The sequence below is a fragment of the Callithrix jacchus genome, chromosome 3, assembly GCF_049354715.1.
Source record: "Callithrix jacchus isolate 240 chromosome 3, calJac240_pri, whole genome shotgun sequence".
In the NCBI taxonomy this organism is placed as follows: Eukaryota; Metazoa; Chordata; class Mammalia; order Primates; family Cebidae; genus Callithrix; species Callithrix jacchus.
Window position 1 is genome coordinate 192,050,949 of NC_133504.1, and position 19,738 is coordinate 192,070,686.

At 45.9% G+C, this 19,738-nt stretch overlaps 1 protein-coding gene and 1 non-coding gene across 5 annotated transcripts in view; one reads left to right on the forward strand and one right to left on the reverse strand.

Moving 5' to 3' along the window:
- Positions 1-4,199: 4,199 nt before the first annotated feature.
- On the reverse strand, positions 4,200-4,335 carry LOC118152605 (small nucleolar RNA SNORA48). Its single transcript, XR_004741348.1, has one exon. It is a non-coding gene; the product is annotated as a small nucleolar RNA SNORA48 (small nucleolar RNA).
- Positions 4,336-9,808: 5,473 nt separating this feature from the next.
- Positions 9,809-19,738, forward strand: part of LOC100387222 (putative E3 SUMO-protein ligase RNF212) — a 68,976-nt gene continuing 59,046 nt past the window's right edge. For all 4 annotated transcript variants that reach the window (XM_035294383.3, XM_035294385.3, XM_035294384.3 and 1 more), the window contains exons 1-2: positions 9,809-10,011; positions 15,549-15,610. In XM_035294383.3, the coding sequence (XP_035150274.2) occupies positions 9,903-10,011; positions 15,549-15,610 (171 nt within the window). In that variant the 5' untranslated portion in view covers positions 9,809-9,902. The remainder of the gene's footprint in view (positions 10,012-15,548; positions 15,611-19,738) is intronic.

Sequence of the window (19,738 nt, forward strand, 5' to 3'; positions counted from 1 at the left end):
GCAGGAGTGCCTGAACCCAGGAGCAGAGAGCTGAGATTGTGCCATTGCACTCCAGCCTGGGCAAAAAGAGTGAAACTCCACCTCAAAAAGAGAGAGAGAGAGAGAGAGAAAAAAAGAGAGAGAGAGAGATGGGGTCTCACTATACTGCCTAGGCTGACCTCTAACTTCTGGGCTCAGGTGATCCTCCTGTCTCAACCTCCTGAGTTGCTTGGAACTATAGATATGCACCAAAGCATCTGAGTTTTAAGGGTTCATTGTTGGCTGGATGCAGTGGCTCATGCCTGTAGTCCCAGCACTTTGGGAGGCCAAGGTAGGCAGATCAGCTGAGGTCAGGAGTTCAAGACCAGCCTAACCAACATGGTGAAACCCCTGTCTCTACTAAAAATACAAACATTAGCTGGGGGTGGTGGCGGGTGCCTGTAATACTAGCTACTCTGGAGGCTAAAGTAGGCGAATCGCTTGATCCCAGGAAGGGGAGGTTGCAGTGAGCCAAGATCATGACACTGCACTCCAGCCTGGGTGACAGAGCAAGACTCTTAAAAAAGAGAGTTTGTTGTGTACTTTGGATAATAATCCTTTCCAGGGATGTCTTTAACAAATATTTTCTCCCATCCTGTGGCTTGTCTTCTCATTCTCTTGACAATGTCTTTTGCAGAGCATGGGTTTTTAACTTCTTAAGTGCAGCGTATCAATTCTTTCATGGATCTTGCCTTTGGGAATGCAGCTAAATAATCAGCATGGAACCAAGATTACCTAGGTTTTCTCCTATGTTATCTTCCAGGAGTTTAATAGTTTTCCATTTTCCATTTAGGTTTATGATCCATTTTGAGTTAATGTTGTAAAAGATACAAGGTCTGTGTCTAGATTCTCATTTTCTCTTTTGCATGTGGCCGTCCAGTTGTTCCAGAGTTTTATTTTGTCATTTCTTTTGTAGAGACAAGGTCTCACCATGTTTTCAGGGCTGTTTTTGAACTCCTGGGCTCAATGGATCTTCATTCCTTAGCCTCCCAAAGTACCTGGATTACAGGGATGAGCCACCATGCCCAGACCCTGCATCATTTTTTGAAAACATCTTTTGTCCATGGCATTGCCTTTCTTTGTCAAAGACCAGTTGACCGTATTCATGTGGGCCTATTTCCGGACTCTCCTTTCTGTGCCATTGATCTGTTTGTCTGTTCTTTCACCAATAGCACTGTCTTGATGACTGTAGCTTTATAGTAAATATTAAAGCTGAGTAGTCTCAGTCCTCTTTTATTCTTCTCCCTAAATATTGTGTTGGCTATTGTGGGCCCGCTTCTCCATATCAATTACAATCAGCTTGTCAATATTTACAAAATAGTTTGCAAGGATTTTATTGGAATTCTGTTGAATCTATACATCCAGTTGGGAAGAACTGAGATTTTGACAACATCAAGTCTTCTTACCTATGAACATGGACTTCTCTCCATTCATTTAGGTCTTTTATTTCTTTCAACACAGTTTTGCTTTCCTCACATAGGTCTTACAAATATTCTGTTAGATTTATAAATAAGTAATTTGGGGGAGGGTGCTAATATAAGTGATACTGTACATTTTATTTCACATTCCACTTTTTCATTGTTAGTCTAAAGGAAAGTGATTCGCTTTCTTATATTCATCTTGTATCCTGCAACCTTACTATAGTCATTTAGTTCTAGCAGTTTGTCAATTATCTTGGGTTTTATACACAGTCATGTCACCTGTGAACAAATACAGTTTATTTCTTCCTTCCCAAACTCCTTACGTTTTATTTCCTTCTACTGCATTAGCCAGGACTTCCAGTGCACCAAAAAAGAGGCTTCTAGTTTCTGACCAGTAAGCATATTAGCCGTAGGTTATTTTTGTAGATGTTCTTCAACAAATTAAGTTCCCCCGAATCCCCAGTTGGATGCATTTTTATCACAAATGGGTGCTGGATGTTGTCAAATGCTTTTTCTCCATCTACTTATAGGATTGCCTGATTTTTTTTTCACTTATTAATGTGATGGATTACACGAATTGATTTCTAATGTTAAACCAGCCTTGCATATCTGCATTAAGACCCATTTGATTGTGGTATATAAGTCTTTTTACATATTGTTGGATTTTCATCTGCTAATATTTTGTTCAGGGTTTTTGCACCTATATTCATGGCGTATTATGATCTGTAGTTTTCTTACAATGTCTTTGTCTGGTTTTGGTATTAGGGTACTGCTGATCTCATAAAATGAATTAGGAAGCATTCCTTCTGTGTCTTCTGGAAGAGACTGTAGAGAACTGGCACAATTTCTTCTTTAAATGTTTGATAGAATTCACCAGTGAACCCATCTGGGTTTGGTGCTTTCTGCTTTGAAAAGTTATTATTGATTCAATTTCTTACTAGACATAGGCCTGTTCAGATTGTCTACTTCTTGTATTTTATTAGATTGCATATTTCAAGAATTGTTCTGTTTCACCTAGGTTATCAAATTTGTGGGCATGTAGTTGTTCATAGTATTCATTATTCTTTTAATGTTCATGGGATTTGTAATGGTGTCCCCTCTTTTGTTTCTGGTATTTACAGTTTGTGTCATCTTGTTTTCTTAGCTTGGCTAGAAGATTATTAATCATTTCTAAGAATCAGCTTTTGGTTTTGCTGATTTTTTCTATTTCTTGTTTTTAATTGATTTCTGGTTTACTTTTTATTATTTTTCTTCTGCTGCTTATTTTGCACTTTATTTCCTCTCCTTTTCCTAGTTTCCTAAGGTGGAAGCTTAGATTATTAATTTTAGATCTTGTTTTTTTAATATAGTCATCCCTTGGTATTTATGGGGGACTAGTTTCAGGACTCTCCAAACATATAAAATTCTGAAGACGCTCAAGTCACTTACATGAAACGGTGCAGTCTGCAGCTAACCAGTGCACAACCTCCCATTAATTTAAATCACCTCTAGATTACTTATAATACAATGTAAATGTTGCATAGTTACACTGTAGTTTTTCATGTGTATTATTTTGATTTTTTTTTCAAATATTTTCAATCTATGGCAGGTTTAATCCGTGGAGGTGAAACGTGGTGATACAGAGAGCCAACTGTATATGCATTCAATGCTTTCAGTTTCCCTCTGGTCACTGCTTTTGTTGCATCCCACGCATTTTGAAAATTTGTAGTTTCAATTTGTCTTGAGATTTCTCCTTTGACCCATGTGTTAATTAGAAGTGTGTTGTTCAATCTCCAAGTATTTTGGGATTTTCCAGCTACCTCCCTCTTACTGATTTCCAGTTTAATTCCACTGTGGCCTGAGAACATACATTTTATGATTTCTGTTCTTTTTGATTTGTTGAGGGATGACACATGGCCCAGAATGCGGTCAGTCTTGGTGAATGTTCCATGTGAACCTGAGAAAGATGTGTCCTCTGCTATCATTGGATAAAGTAATCACAGGTGTCAGTTATGTCCAGTCCATTGATGGTGCTACTGAGTTCACCGCTGTCCCTACTGATTTCTGCGGCTGCATGTGTCCATTCCTGACAGAGGGGTTGAAAACTCCAACTATAACAGAGTGCTCATTTACTTTTTCCTTGCAGTTCCATCAGGCTTTACTTCACATATTTTCATGCTCTATTGTCAGGTACATACATACTGAGGACTGTTAAGGCCTTCTGAGAGAATTAACCCCTCTATCATATGTACTGTTCCATTATGTAATTATCCCTGATAATTTATATTGCTTCTGAAGTCTACTTTGCCTGAAATTAACAAAGCTACTCCAGCCTTCTTTTGATTAAGGTTAACATGGCTTATCTTTCCCTATCCCTTCACTTTTAATCTATGATCTTTACATTTCAAGTGATTTTCTTATAGACAACATATAGTTGGGTCTCATTTCTTGATCCACTTTTTTTTTGACGGAGTTTCACTCTTCTTGCCCAGGATGGCACGATCTCAGCTCACCAAACCTCCACCTCCTGGATTCAAGCGATTCTCCTGCCTCAGCCTCCTGAGTAGCCGGTATTATAGGCATGCACCACCATGCCCGACTGACTTTGTACTTTTAGTAGAAGATGGGATTTCTTCATGTTGCTCAGGCTGGTCTCGAACTTCTGACCTCATGTGATCCACCCACCTCAGCCTCCCAAAGTGCTGGGATTACAGTGTGAGCCACCACACCCGGCCCACTCTATCTTTTACCTGGTGTATTTAGACCATTGACATTTCTTTCCCATGTGTCCAAGGCATGAACCAGGTATGGGTACAGATCAAAAGCTAAGCTGGGATGAACAAGGGGTTGCTTCGTCCCTGGCTGATAATAAGATGGGCACCACCAACCAGGTGCCACTCTACCCAGGCCAAAGACGCAGACCACTAACATTTAAAGTGATTATTTATAAAATTGGATTAATATCTGCTATATTTGTTACCATTTTCCATTCACTGCCCTCACTCTTTGTCCCATTTTTTTCTTCTCCTTTTCATGCTTTTTGTGGTTTTAATTGAGCATTTTCTGATTCCGTTCTCTCTCTTAACCTATCAACTTGCCTTAGAGTTTGCTGTATATAATTAGTCCAAGTCTACTTTCAAATAACACTATATATTTTACCACTTCACAGGTAGTGCAAGAACCACCCCCACTTTTTTTTTTTTTGACAGAGTCTTGCTCTGTTGCCCAGGCTGAAGTGCAGTGGTGCGATCTCAGCTCACTGTAACCTCCACTTCCCAGGTTCAAGCAATTCTCCCTATCTCAGCCCCCTAAGTAGCTGGGATTACAGGTGTCCACCACCATGCCGACTAAGTTTTTGTTTTATATATATATTTTAGTAGAGACGGGTTTTGCCATGTTGGCCAGGCTGATTCTGAACTCCTGACCTCAGGTGATCTGCCTGCCTTGGCCTCTCAAAGTACTGGAACTATAGGCGTGAGCCACCATGCCCAGCTACAAGTGCCTTTTAATCACAAAATATTCGTAATTCTGCCCTGCTGCCCTTATATGATGGCTGCCATTAATTTCACTTACATGTAAACTGTGATCGTCGGAAACATTTTTGCTATTATTTTGAATAAAGTGGCATTTCTTAGGTCACGTTAGAATAAGAAAACAGAAAGTTTTAATTTTACCTCCACTTACTAGTTTTCTAATGTTCGTTCTTTATGTAGATTTGAGTTTCTGACCTACAACATTTTCCTTCTTTCTGAAGAACTTCTTACATTTCTTACACAGATCTTCCAGCGAAAAATTCCTTCAGTTTATGTTTGAGAAAGGCTTTATTCCCTCTTATCTCTTGAAGGATAATTTTGCAGGATGCCAAAGTCTAGTTAGTGGCTCTTTATTCCCAATACATTAACTATTTTACTCTCTTCTCGCCTGCATATTTCTGAGAAGTCAGATGCAATATTTACCTTTGCTGCTCTGTAAGTAAGGTTCCCCACCCCTGGCGGCTCAAGATTTTTTATTTGTGTTTGCTTCTCTGCAGTTTTAATGAGATATTCCTAGGTGTAGTTTTTGGTTTCATTTTGGAGTTGGAGGGCTGAGGGGATTAATCCTGCTTGGTATACTCTGGGCTTCCTGAATCTATGGCTTGGTATCTGACATTAATTTGGGGGAAAATTCTCAGTCATTATTACTTCAACTATTTCTTCTTTTCTTTTCTCTGTTTCTCCTCCATCTGATACTCCCATTATGTGTCAAGTTACACCTTTTGTAGTTAATTGTCCCACAGTTCTCGGGTATTCTGTGGGACAACAGTAGTGGGGGAGTGTTTATTTCTCCACACTATCCCTGGATACTTTTAAATCTTTGTCAGTCTGACAATGAACAAGGGCTATCTTACTACAGTTTGAATTTTTTTAATTACTAGCAAGGCTGAATATTTTTCCTGTTTATTAGCCATTTGATTTCTTGTTTAGAAACTTTGCAATTTTTAACTAGACAATATAAAGTAGATTTATTTTTAAGAATGGAAACTAGAAAATAATAAACTCAATCTATGGAAATCCTTAATCCTAGGTAATACTGTCGAAGTTATATGGCCCACAAGGAACTTTCCATTTTACTTCACATTCACCTGGTGAACACATCATTTGCTTAGAATCTAATTCTACAAAGCTTGTGTCATTTGGAGGGAGTAGGCTGGTGAGTACACGCTTCCCATGTCCCTGTTGATAAACACGGCGTCAGCACTATTCAGGCATGACACTGGTATGCAGAACTTCACACTCAAACTAGCTAGAAACTTATTAAAGTCCTACGTCCAGATCTCAGCACAGCGACCAAAGAAGGAGCTGGAGAGCTTGGAGGGGGTTCAAAGGAGAGCCATGAAGTTGATTAAGGGGTTTGAAAAATAAGAGCTGTGAGAGAAGGTTAAAAGAACTGTGATTATTCAGGCTTGAAAACAAGTGAAGGCTGAAGGGTGAATTAATAATGGAATTTCAACACATAAAACTCTTAAACAGTAGATGGTGATTGGCTATTTTCTAAATGGGTTCAGAACTGATGAAAACAATTTGTACTAAATAGGAAATTTAGTTATACGTAAAGAAAATTTCCCTCAGAACATTAATCAAATTTTCTCCACACCAAAGTCATGTACCTAACAGTTAATTTGATGTTCAGGAAGGTATAAATATACTATAAGGTCAGTAACTTACCACTTAATGCATTATTATTACAAGAAAGACTACCAAGTAGGATAAGGAATAGAGTGACAATGAGGGAAAAAGCGAGCTCCAGAAGGAAGCAGTGCCCCTGCTTATGAAAAGGGTGAAGGGAGAAAGAGGAAAGACAGAGGAATGGGAGGATGCAAGAGGGAGAAAGTAAGGAAAAAGAGTGGAGCTGTTTTTAAAAACATGCCATTTTTCCTTCGTACTGTTGATACAGCGGATCCACTTGGATATTCGAGTTGGAGAACACGACCTTGATGCAGCCATTGCTCAGGCAAAGGACAAAGTTAATGAACTTACCTTTGAGCTTGAACATCTAATTGAACAAATTAAGCAAATAATCAAAGAACAAAACTATCAAAGGGTCAGTCTGCCTATTCAGCTTATTTTATCTCTTGCTGCCAGCAATGCATTTCTCAGCACAAAGCCCCGGGACCAAGGAAAGAATGAACTGCCTATTTCTCACTCTCTCTCTGAGGTAGAACTGTGTGGACACAGGGAATGGAGAGAGCAATCTTTCTTCACTCTGTCTGCTGGACCATGAGCTCCTCTAGGAAAGAGAATTTTGGTTCATTCATCTTTTTATGCCCTGTGCCTAACAAAGTGCCCAGTAGCACAGGGTGTGAGCTTGCAGAATGAATATGCTTCCAAATGAACCCCATATATTTGTAGAGGCTGATGTGTGCTCGCTTTCCAAATCACAATTTTATTCTTATGACATTAGGTGCTTTCTGAGTCACTTCACTAAGTGGATGCTGGTCAGATATGGGCTTCAATCTGATACACCTGTCAGTAATCTGTGTCATCTCTAAGCTTCAGTGTCCTTATCAGGAAGATAGGGACAGGTATGATCAGATAAGGTATGCAAGTGCTTGGCCTAATGCCTGACATAAAGGCTGGACTCAAATGATTAAATCTGTCACTATTGGGTAATGTTCACTTTGCCTGATGGTAGCAAATAGAACATATAGATAGGTCAAATTCCTGATACTTTACACCAAAATACAAAAACATCTTTTATAAGATTGGTTTTTACTCTCTTATACTTGGCTAAGCAATAGATTCTGGCTTAGAAAAGCAGACAGCACATTGATGTTGGTGTAAGATATTAAAGACCTTGAACTGCCCACAACAACCCTCCCCTCGGAATGATGAGTTAAGTACTTTATGACACTAAACCTGCCTATTTCTTTTCTGCATAGGACCGTGAAGAAAATTTTCGAATGATCAGCGAAGATACAAATAGCAATGTTTTATGGTGGGCTTTTGCACAAATACTAATCTTTATCTCAGTTGGAATTTTCCAAATGAAGTACCTGAAAGACTTCTTTATAGCTAAGAAGCTTGTTTAAAATATTTTGCATAATGTTTTAGTTAATAAATCAAAATACCTGCATAAACGTGTATCACTGTAATGATTTCAAAGATACCAGAAACTGAAATTAATGTTACATCATTGCAACATTGATAGAAGGTTACTTTTATAAGGCCGCTTCTGAATTTGATAGATTAGGCACCTCACCCTATTCTTACCTATTTCTGAGACAGAGTCTTGCTCTGTGGCACAGGTGCCGTCAAGCTCACTGCAGCCTCAACCTCCAGGGCCCAAGCGATCCTCCCATCTCAGCCTCCCAAGTAGCTGGGACCCCAGGAGCCCACTACCATACCTAGCCAATTTCTGTATTTTTTGTAGAGATGGGGTTTTGCCACGTTGCTGGTCTTAATATTTTAAACTTGGTATACAGATCAGCACTGTCGAACAGAAATAAAAATGTGCTACATCTATGATTCTAGGTTGGTCTGTGGTGTTTTTTTTTGAGAGGGAGTCTCACTCTGTAGCCCAGGCTGGAGAGCAGTGGTGTGACTTCAGCTCACTGAAACCTCCGCCTCCTGGGTTCAGGCCATTCTCCTGCCTCAGCCTCCTGAGTAGCTGGGATCACAGGCGCCTGCCACCATGCCCGCTAATGTTTGCGTTTTCAGTAGAGGGGGTTTCACCACGTTGGCCAGGCTGGTCTCCAACTCCTGATCTCAGGTGATTCGTGGGTCTCAGCCTTAGTGTTGGGATTACGGGCGTGAGCCACTATACCCAACCCATGTATCATTCTAAGTTTTCTTTTTTTTTTTTTTTTAATTTTTTATTGGATTTTAGGTTTTGGGGTACATGAGCAGAGCATGCAAGACAGTTGCGTAGGTACACACATGGGAGTGTGCTTTGCTTTTCTTCTCCTCATTCTAAGTTTTCTAGACTCCACATTAAAAAGGGTTTTTTGAAAGGGTCAAATCAATGGTAGTGATATATATTTAACCTAATATATCAAAAATATCATTTCAGCATGTAATCAATACAAAATTACTACGATGTTTTCCATAGGAAGCCCTGGAAGCAGCTGTATTTTACCCACGCCTTTCAGGGCACGGGGCCACTTGGCCCGCAGCTCCCAGGAACGCCCAGGAACGCCGCGCTGTCCCCGCACAGGCACGTGCCTGAGCCTCTCGAGCATCCGAAGTGCGTAGCGTTCCCGCGGGTGGAAACTCAAGCACCACGCGGAGGGCAATTCTGTAAAAAGTCGCCTCCCCGTCCTGGAAGCTGGAAGCAGCAGAGGCCCCTTTCCCGCGGCGTCCTGTTTGAACGGGAAGCAGGCTCAGGGCCGCCTGGACACGAGCCCCACACGGCCCGCCCCCCACGCCCCGCCCCCACCCCAGCTCCCGCTCCCACCCCCACCCCCCACCCTCCCGTCCTCCCCTTCCTCTCCCAGGGCCCCCAGCCCACTCTCCCCACTGCTCCCCATCCCCACCCACAATCCCCTGGCCGCCCCGGCCTCCAGCCCAGCTCCCAGCCCTCGTGGTGGGCCTGCCCGCGCCACCTGCCCTCGGCGCTTCCCCCCAACCCCTCTCCCACTGCGGTCGCGCCCTTCGCCTCCTCAGCTCAGCCGCCATTCCCCGCGCCCACCACCCAGGCCGCGCCTCCACAGAACACCTGAGGACCCCAACGACAGGGGCGGCACGTCGGTGCTCGCGGTGCATTCCTCCGCCTACGCCAGCCGAAACGACCTGGGAGAGGCGTCAGACGCGCCCTCGGGGTGCCGCGGTGCAACCCTCAGGGTTGGCGGGAAGGCGCGAGCGCCAGTGCGCAGGCGCAGAGCTGCCGTCGACTTTGCGCAGGCGCGGAGCTGCGGTCCGGTTTGCGCAGGCGCGGAGCTGCCCGCCTCTGGCCCGCGCGTGGAACCCGGTCCCAGCCTCGCGTGGGCCTTGAGTGGGCCTGCCTGGCATGGCCAACTGGGTGTTCTGTAATCGCTGCTTCCAGCCGCCCCACAGGACTTCGTGCTTCAGCCTCACCAACTGCGGGCACGTGTACTGCGACGCCTGCCTCAGCAAAGGTCAGGGCGTCCCAAACGCAGGCCAGAGGCGGGAGGGCCGTGGGGGCGCGTGGAACGGGGGGTGAGGGACCACGGAAACGGGGATTCAGAGGAAGGGCCACTGGGGAGACGGGGACAGCGCGTTAGGGGCGAGGAGGGAGGGGAGACTGAGGGGCTGGGGTGTGGGGGGAAGAAGGGAGACCGAAGCTGGTGGGGGGTGCAGGGAGGAGGGGGACGCCAGGGCAGTGGCCATGGGGGGTGCGAGGGGGTATGAGGGGGAAGGGGATGCTGGGGGAGGGGGCGTGGGCAGGAGGGGGCCGCAGCAGGGAGGGGCAGCCAGGAGGAGGGGGTCGGGCTCTGGCTTGAGGGCCGTGGGTCCCACGTGGAGGACCGGGGGGAGAAGCGGGCGGGTGGCGGGCGGGTGGCAGCCATGCGCTCCCGAAGGAGCCCGTCCCTGTCCATGGTGTTACACCCCAGCGAGTTGAAACAGAAGCGCCACGCTCTGAGTTTGTTGCGAGTCCACTTTTAATACTGGGTCAGCTAGAGCTCAAACCTCTCGGCCACGAACCAAGGGCGGTCAACATTGTTATGTCAGTTTAGGGTCGAGGGGCGGTCAGCAGACTGTTAGAGAGCAGAAGGAGCAGCTTAGGGAAGGGGGGAATGCCTAACAAAAACACTTCTACTTAAAGTTGTTTTATTACTCAGAATGTGGGAGTAAGCACTTGCCCCGCTTTGCAAGTTCCAGGCCAGTGGGCCCTGTTTCTCAGAAAACTGGTTACAAAGAGGCCAGATATCTCAAACCACAAGCTGTCAGAACAGAATGCCCTGCATAGCTCAGGGTGGGCAAAATGGAGTTAGCAGGTTTGTTTGAAATGTATTCATTACAGCCAAGCTGGGGTATTTCAGTGGAGCTCTGGGCCCCGGTGTCAAGCTGGCAGTTGCATTGTCAGGGAGGTGTTTATTTTTCTTTCTATGAAAATCTTGTGTTGAAGTGATGTTTATACAAGAACAGAAGCAAAAGCTCATGGAGCTTTTACCAAGCGAATTTCCCTGTGAAAGCACCCAGCTGGGTGCCGGTGGCTCACAGCCCTCCAGCCCCCCAGGGACCCCGCTGTGCTGACCTCCATCCTCGGAGATGGCCTTAGACCCACGGGGTATTGGTGAAAGCTGCCCTGAGACCAGCCCTTCAGCGCGGCCACTCTCCGCTGCGCTCTTTCTTCCTTTCCCTCTCGTCCTTACCTTTCTCTTTCAAGGCAGAGCTCTGCTCTGTCACCCAGGCTGGAGTTTGGTGGTGAGATCTCCGCTCACTGCAGCCCCACCTTCCAGGCTCAAGTTACCCTGCCGCCTCAGCCTTCAGGGTGGCAGGGGCTACAGGTATGTGCAGCCAGGCACCCAGATTTTTAAACTTTTCAGAGAGGGGTCTCCCTTTGTTGCCAAGGATGGCCTCAAATTCCTGTCTTCTAATGATCACCCGCCTTGACCTCCTGAAGTGTGGGATCAGCAAAATTCGTCTTTGTATGTAGCAGCAGTCCATCTGCTTTCATTGTTACGTGGTATCCATTGTATGAATACACCCAAGTTCCTCATCCTTTCCACCGTCCATGGTCATTCGGGTTGTTTGCAGATTTGGCTGTAGAAATAGTGCTACTGTGAACCTTCTTGCTCCTGTCTTTGGTGATCTTAGGTACACATTTCTGTTGGGTGTGTAATTAGGAGTGGAGTTGCTAATTTCAGGTGTGTATTTGAAAACAAGTCTCTCTGGCAGCCGGTGAAAAGTAGATTGGAGGGAGATAGAAACTGTGGGAGGGACTGTGCAGATGCGCACAGGAGAGGTGATGGGGAGCAGTGCTGGATTCAGAAGTTAGGTAGAGCCAGGTGCGGTGGCTCAAGCCTGTAATCCCAGCACTTTGGGAGGCTGAGGTGGGTGGATCACGAGGTCAAGAGATCGAGACCATCCTGGTCAACATGCTGAAACCCCATCTCTACTAAAAATACAAAAAATTAGCTGGGCATGGTGGCGCGTGCCTGTAATCCCAGCTACTCAGTAGGCTGAGGCAGGAGAGTTGCCTGAACCCAGGAGGCAGAGGTTGTGGTGAGCCGAGATTGTGCCATTGCACTCCAGCCTGGGTAACAAGAGTGAAACTCTGTCTCAAAAAAAAAAAGAAGTTAGGTAGATTCAGCAGACTTTTAGACAAGGGCTGGAGAACTGGACAGGGTTTTTGCTGCTAGACAGAACGCTGGAGAGGAGCCCAGCGGGAGGGAACCCAGCATGATGGGGTGCAGCAGGATGGGGTGCAGGGCCCCTGAGCTCACCTTTGGCCCACATGCTCACATGGCATGTGTCCTGTGATAGCCATCCAGTGGGAGACAAGAGGCAGCTGCACATGTGGGTCTGGAACTCAAGACAGCCAGGAATGCATCTGGGGAGCCATTAACATGGGAGCATAATCCCAGATACTGGAGTGTAGAGAGCCCCAAAGGCGAAGGAAACTGGAAGATGCTGTCTTCTTGGAAAGAGCATTTGTTGAGGGAGGTATGGAAGGTAGAAGGATGTCAGGTAAAAAAGAAAGATGTTGATGACTGGACATCCCAGTGAAGTCAAAGCATTGGTTTGCAAGGGTCCATTGCCAGTGAGGAGGGCACTGGGGACCCGAGATAATATGCCCTGAAGATAATGTTGTTGGGAGTGATGGAGACGTGTGCCTTCATGGTGTTGGGAAGTGTGAGGACAGGGCTCAGAGTGTCATAGCTTTTGAGGTCAGCATACCATACGTTGGCAGGCGACTGGTTAAGGTGCAGATTCACAGGTTTGTCTAGCTCTTAAAGCCTGAGGTCAACTCAGATTCTAGTGACCTGAGTGCATTCCTCCAAAAAGCCACAGATGCTGCATGTTGGGACCACACCAAATCCGAGGACACACAAAAAATGCTGAAAAGGGCTGGAGGCTCTGGGCAGAGCCCTGACTAGCTCCGTAGCTGTCCAGTGGTGTGTCACTTAGAGGGAAGCCCTTGTAAACTCTGGTGTATATCCTTCCAAGCATTTCCTATAGATGCCAATTTTTAAAACAGAAACAATACAGTGTGTCCACCATGCAGTAATCTGCTTTGATTGCTTAGCCAGGGGCCTCTTTCGGTGGTAAAATACGTCACTATCATCATTCCTGTGCTTGCATGATGCATCTTTTGGTTATCATACTGTAATTTATTTGATTCCCTACTCAAAGACATATTTTCTGCTCTTTTGCTATGAGATACCATGTGTTCTCTTACTTGATTTTCCCTTTGGAATATATTCTTAGAGGTGCAGTGGCTGGGCTGGGGGTGTTCTCACAAAGGGTGTGCCTGTTTCTGTTCTCGGCATGACACTTGAGCTCCTGTTGTTCTCTTCTCTTTGGTGTCTCTTAATAGTGACCTTGACCTTCATTGTATGTGTTTATTGGCTGTCTGCACTTTTTCCTGTGTCTGTTCAGGTCTCCTCACAGCCTTTTATTGGGTGTTTCTTTTTAGTTGACTTGTAGGCACTATTTATGGGTCAGGTATCAATCCCTTTGTCTATCAGCTGCACATGATTTCCTCTCTGTCATGTCTGTGAATCCTCCCCTGTAAAACCTTTTAGATTTTTATGAGTCAGGTCTGTTAATCTTTTACTGCATGATTTCTGGCTGTGATGGTGCTTAAGAGAAATTTTCTTGCTCCAGAATTTCTAGTCAAAGAGCTAGAAGGGAGGGGACACACTGTCAAGGGTACAGGTTTTTAGGATGAGGGCAACTTGATGAAGAGAGGAGGCTGGGTACGGTGGCTCACGCCTGTAATCCCAGCACTTTGGGAGGCTGAGGTGGATCACGAGCTCAGGAGATCGAGACCATCCAGGCCAACATGGTGAAACCCCATCTCTACTAAAATACGAAAAATTACTTGGGTGTGGTGGTGCGTGCCTGTAGTCCCAGCTACTCGGGACACTGAGGCAGGAGAATTGCTTGAACCCTGGAGGCAGAGGTTGTAGTGAGCCAAGATTGCTCCATTGCACTCCGGCCTGGTGACAGAGCAAGACTCCATCTCCAAAAAAAAAAAAAAGGAGGCAATTCTGGAGGCTGTTAGAAGGGGACCCCCCATTCCATAGTAGGATGCCATTCTGTGTGCTGGGCGCTGCAGACACTGAGGTGAGTGTGGATACACAAGTGAAGCCTGGGCTTGGGCTGGAAGAGATGCTCCCTCCAAGGCAGGAAGGAAGGGGGTAGAGTGAAGCGGGTCGTTCTGGGGTGGGTCAGTCTGGAGGAGAGGCAGGGAAACTGAGGTCGTTCATGGGCCAGGGCTTCTTCCTCCTGAGTAGGTGGTATGAGGGGCCTGGTTTGAACAGCCCCGTGGGAAATGGAAAGCAGGATTGCCCAGCAGCGTTGGAATCTGCAAGAGGTGAATCCACCTCTCACTTAAGGGATGTTCGTTTCTAGTTCTCAGCCCCACTGGCCCAGAGGAGGGAGAGCACCACTGGGCTTGATCAGGTTTGGGCCTGGTGTCCTCCCTAGAAACACAGGAGCGTGAAGGCTCATAACGCCTGATCAGTCCTGGGCTCTAAGCTGTCTAGTGAGAAATTCAAGCTTGAGATTCATTTTGAATAGTTAAAAATTTTAGATTTAAGATATCATTATAAAGTCTTAATTATGGGCTGGGCATGATGGCTCATGCCTGTTAACCCCAGCACTTTGGGAGAACGAGGCAGGCAGATCACCTGAGGTCAGGAGTTCAAGACCAGCCTGGCCAACATGGCAAAACCCCATCTCTACTAAAAATACAGAAATTAGCCGGGCATGGTGGCAGGCGCCTGTAATTCCATCTAGTTGGGAGGCTGAGGCACGAGAATCACTTGAACCTAGGAGGTGGAGGTTGCAGTGAGCCGAGATCGTGCCGTTGCACTCCAGCCTGGGTGACAGAGTGAGACTGTCTCAAAAAAAATAAGAAACTAATTATGATCAGGCACAGTGGCTTACACCTGCAATCCCAGCACTTTGGGAGGCTGAGGTGGGAGCATTGCTTGAGCCCAGGAGTTCAAGCTCAGCCTGGGAAACATAGTGAGTCCCCATCTCTACGAAAAAATTAAAAATGAGATGGGTATGGTGGCACATGTCTGTGGTCTCATCTACTCAGGGAGCCTGAGATGGAAAGATGGCTGAGCCGGGGCGTCGGGCGGTCAAGGCTGCAGTGAGCTGTGATCATGCCACTTGCCTATCAGCCCAAGCAACAGAGCAAAACCTTGTCTCCGAAAATTTTTTAATTTTAATTTTTAGAAAGCCTAATTGTAATAAATACCTGGGATAGACTTAGCCTTAGTGTTGTTAATCTTTATGGTCACTATTTTTGTGCATATCTGCAAAGCAGGGGAAAGGATGTTAGTTCCATCAATCCTTGCAACTGTACTCGTACCCACAGCTTCATCCTGTCGGAACGTGAACACCTGCGGTGTAACCCTGTCTGTTCTGTGACTAAACATTGTAAAGCCTGCATGCATGCATATTTAAAAGCAGTAGTCAGTGTAATATAATAAAACCCGTTTTTATTCCATAGGTGAAAAGAACGAATGCTTGATTTGTAAAGCTCCTTGTCGTACAGTTTTACTTTCAAAACATGTAAGTTGAAATCTGCAGTATCTGCATCTTAATCACAATCATATTTCCTTTCAAACTTGATATTTAATTTTTAATCATTTGTGGTGTAAAATTTTCTGTCACTTTGCTGTGTTAACAGAGATAACTGAGTAATCAAAATGCAGTTAGGGTTTGGTCTTTTAAACTTCAGTACAACTTTCTTTCTTAGCCATAGATTGACCTTATTCCTAGGTTGTTGAATCATGCTGTGTTCCTGGAAATGAAAGTGGGTTAAATAGATTTCTTCAGCACAATAGAAGCTCCTTGAGAGGGTGATAGAGTTTGGATTTGTATAGGGGTCATATATAATTAAGAGTGTTGTTCGGGCCGGGCACAGCGGCTCACGCCTGTAATCCCAGCACTTGGGGAGGCTGAGGCAGGTTGATCATGAGGTCAAGAGATCAAGACCATCCTGGCAACATGGTGAAACCCTGTCTCTACTAACAATACAAAAATTAGCTGGGCATAGTGACGCACACCTGTAGTCCCAGCTACTCCGGAGGCTGAGGCAGGAGAATGCTTGAACCCGGGAGCGGAGGTTGCAGTGAGCTCCACTGCACTCCAGCCTGGCGCCTGGCGACGGAGCGAGACTCTGTCTCAAAAAAAAAAGTGTTGTTCATAAAGTGAGTTTAAAATCGATTACTGCTGAAGGCTTAAAACAATGCCTTTGTTCGCTCTATAAAAGATTCAGCTCAACTTGTGACTGACATGAACACAGGCTTGGTCTCTTCTATGCCTGGTCTCCAAAATGCGCATTTGGTCTGATGAGTTCAGATATGATCATTGGTTTTTAATCTGATGACAAATATAATACAAAGTTACACAACATTAAAAAAATACAGAAAAGTATAATGGCAGATGTGAAAGTCCCCAGATGCTATTTCCCAGAGATGACAGTGACCACGAGTTTGGCACCTGTTCTATGTTATTGTGATTTACCTTTTCATAAAAATGGTTTCTTCTCAGTTGACATTATATTTTGGGCACTCTCACTCTTAAAACGACTGCGTTCTATTTTCCTATTTTCCTATCGGAGAGCCTTTGGATGTTTGGTTTTTCACTGTTTCAAACAACCTTCCAGTGAACATTTTTAACCAATATCTCTCCACACTTGTAAGAATATTTCTGTGGCATAAATTCCCGAAGTGATGAAAAAGCAAAGGCAAAAGATTTAAATGTTTACACTTTTCACAGAAAATGCTTTCTTTTCCTGAAAACATGTGGCAGCTCGGCGGCCCAGTGACTGCCTGTCCCTGCTCCTCTCACTAAGCCCTGTCACATGGTTGGGCTGAAGGCGCGTGGGAGGAGCCCTTGGCTTTTCTCTAGCTTGGGTGGAATGTCGAGGTCATGTACTTGCTTTCTTGTTCCCTAGTAAATGTGTTGAAGACCATATGTCTCCTTCCGTGCACCGCTATTCTGTATCGCTTTGGGTGCTGCTTTTCTGCATCATTTCCACATAATCTCTAATCTTTTTAGGTTTTTAACTCAAGAATTATTTGAAAGAATATGCTATAATTTCTAAGTGCTAACCACTTAGGTCCCCTGTCATTGTCATCGTTAATTTTTAGTCCTGTGGCATTCTGATGAGAGAATATGGCTCTGTGGTTATTTTAATTATCAGTATTTTCATTGCGATTTAATTCATGGTAACTGTTCTTATTTAATGTGTGTTTTAAAAAGCATGTGTTCTTTTTTCTCTGTGTCTGAGTGTGTGCGCGCGCGTGTGTGTGTGTGTGTAAGCAAAGTTCTTTAAAATGTGGAAGTCATTTCTGCTTCTCTCTCTAAACCATCACAGACTGTGTGGGCTCTTTCTTCAGGAGTCTTTCCTCAAAGCAGGTCTTCCTTTCCCTGTTGCTGTACCCCCATGGGAGGGGCTGGTTCCCCCTCCTCTCTCTCTGGCTTCCTAGAGCCTCTTCTCCACCCTGCAGCCAGAGGGATCTGCTGAAATGCCAAAGTCCCCCACGCCTGCAGGCTCTGTGGCCAGGCAGCACCTCTGGCCTGCAGCCTCTCCAGGAGCCAGGGTCTTCCACCTCAGGGCCTGGCTTTCCTGCTCGCTCTCACTGGAGTGTCCTCTGAGAGGCAGCAGGCTCCATCCCGCGCAGCCTGAAGGTCTGTGGAATGTCGGGAGACGTCACCAACTGCTCTGTGTCGTGGTGGCTTCTTTGACTCTGACCTGCGATAGAAAGGACACTTAATATCACGGCAGCGTGTGCATTTGCACGTGGAGGCATCCATGTGTGAGCATATCCGTGAAAGCAGTTTCACAAAGCAGTTCTTATCCTAAGTACAGTACCCTCTGATGGTTTCTAGTCTCATGTTGTTTATTCTTTAAAATAAAACATGTTGTTTTTTCTTTAAAATAAAACATGTTGTAAGCTGACTTCCCCAGACCCGTGTGTGACAGACACCACCGTGTAAAATGACCCTCCAACACTGTGTCCTTGGACCTGCATTATTCTGCTTCACAGCATGTGTCACCACCTGAGATATATGTATATATTGATTTGTTTGTCATTAAAATCCTCCATTACCCCACTGAACGCATGAAATGGGGCACCACCATGTTGGCCAGGTGGTGGATGGCCAGGGAGCCGGGCAGACTGAAGCCGGTGCCTGTGGGATGCAGGAGGTGGCTGGACGCCAGGAAGGAAGACTCTGGTGAGCACGGAGCAGAGCAGGGGTGTGCTCCCCCCGCATCCGCCTCCTCGAGGAGGGAGAGCGTAGGCTAGACCAGGCCAGTTTTTATACAAATGTGGAGAGGAGGAGCTACAGGAAGGAGATGAAGGACGAGGATGCCCCACATTCATGGACATGCCAGTTACTTTTGAACTCCAAGTGGTAAGAGATGCGTCTCTAGGGGTGAGGGCCCCAAAGGCTGAGGCAGCACTTCTGCCTCACTTTACTTGGGGAACCCCAGGAAGCAGAACCAGGGCCTGGAGACAGCAGTCAAAAGAGCTCCCCCAGGAGGCAGAGCAGCAGTCCAGCCGAGCCTCCCCAGGGGAGGAGCCCCACAGCATCTGTCCTTACGCCCCTCATGACATGGACCTGTGTTCTTCTTTCTTGGTGCAGCTGGAAGTGTTTCTTAGTTCTCCTGCCCCATACCCCCATCAAACGTCAGCTTATGGCGAGGATGCAGACACATTCCTTGTCTTTCTAGCTCATAGATTGCAGGCCAGATCAAGACCCGAGGGAAGGGACCACCTGCTGCCCAAGAACCTGAGCTATGGCATGGACATGATGGTGGTGTTGGGGGCACCCCGCTCTTGGGGAGTGGCTTCCTGTGGAGGGGAGGAGCGATGTGGATACCAGTGACCGGAAGGGCAGACTGGGCCAGGCTGGGTCGTCATCCACACACCTGCTCCCTTTCTTCCTGGACACCTGGCTGTACTCATTCTCCCCACCTGCCTTCCCATGCTGGAATGCAGGCAAGAGCAATGAAGGCCACTTCCAGGCCTGGCCCATAAAAACAGCCCCCTGAACAGCCCTCCATCTCCCTTCCCTCACCACAGATGCCCAGGAGAACAGAGCAGAGCTGCTGGGGCAGGTGACCTGGGCCCAGGGCCTGTGTGGAAGGCCACCCACCAGGTCTTGAAATGTTGTATGGTCAAGAAACAAGTGTCCCCACAATAAGCCACTGAGATTTGGGGTTGTCTGATACAGCAATTGGCCTACATTTATCTTTGCATGTCCACATACATTTAGGCAACTCATCAATTTCCACACACACACCCTGTTGAGATTTTTATTTTGCACTTACTGTTCTTTAGAGAGGCTTTGGACATCAGAGTTAGGTTTTTTTTTTTTGAGTTGGAGTCTCGAACTCTTTGCCTGGGCTGGAGTGCAGTGGCATGATCTCAGCTCACTGCAACCTCCACCTCCAGAGTTCACATGGCTCTCCTGCCTCAGCCTCCCAAGTAGCTGGGATTATAGGTGCACACCACCATACCCAGCTAATTTTTTATGTTTTTAGCAGAGACAGGGTTTTACTATGTTGGCCAGACTGGCCTTGAACTCCTGACTTCATGATCTGCCCACCTCGGCCTCCCAAGGTGCTGGGATTACAGGCATGAACCACTGTGCCCAGCTTACTATCGTAGTTTCGAAAAAATT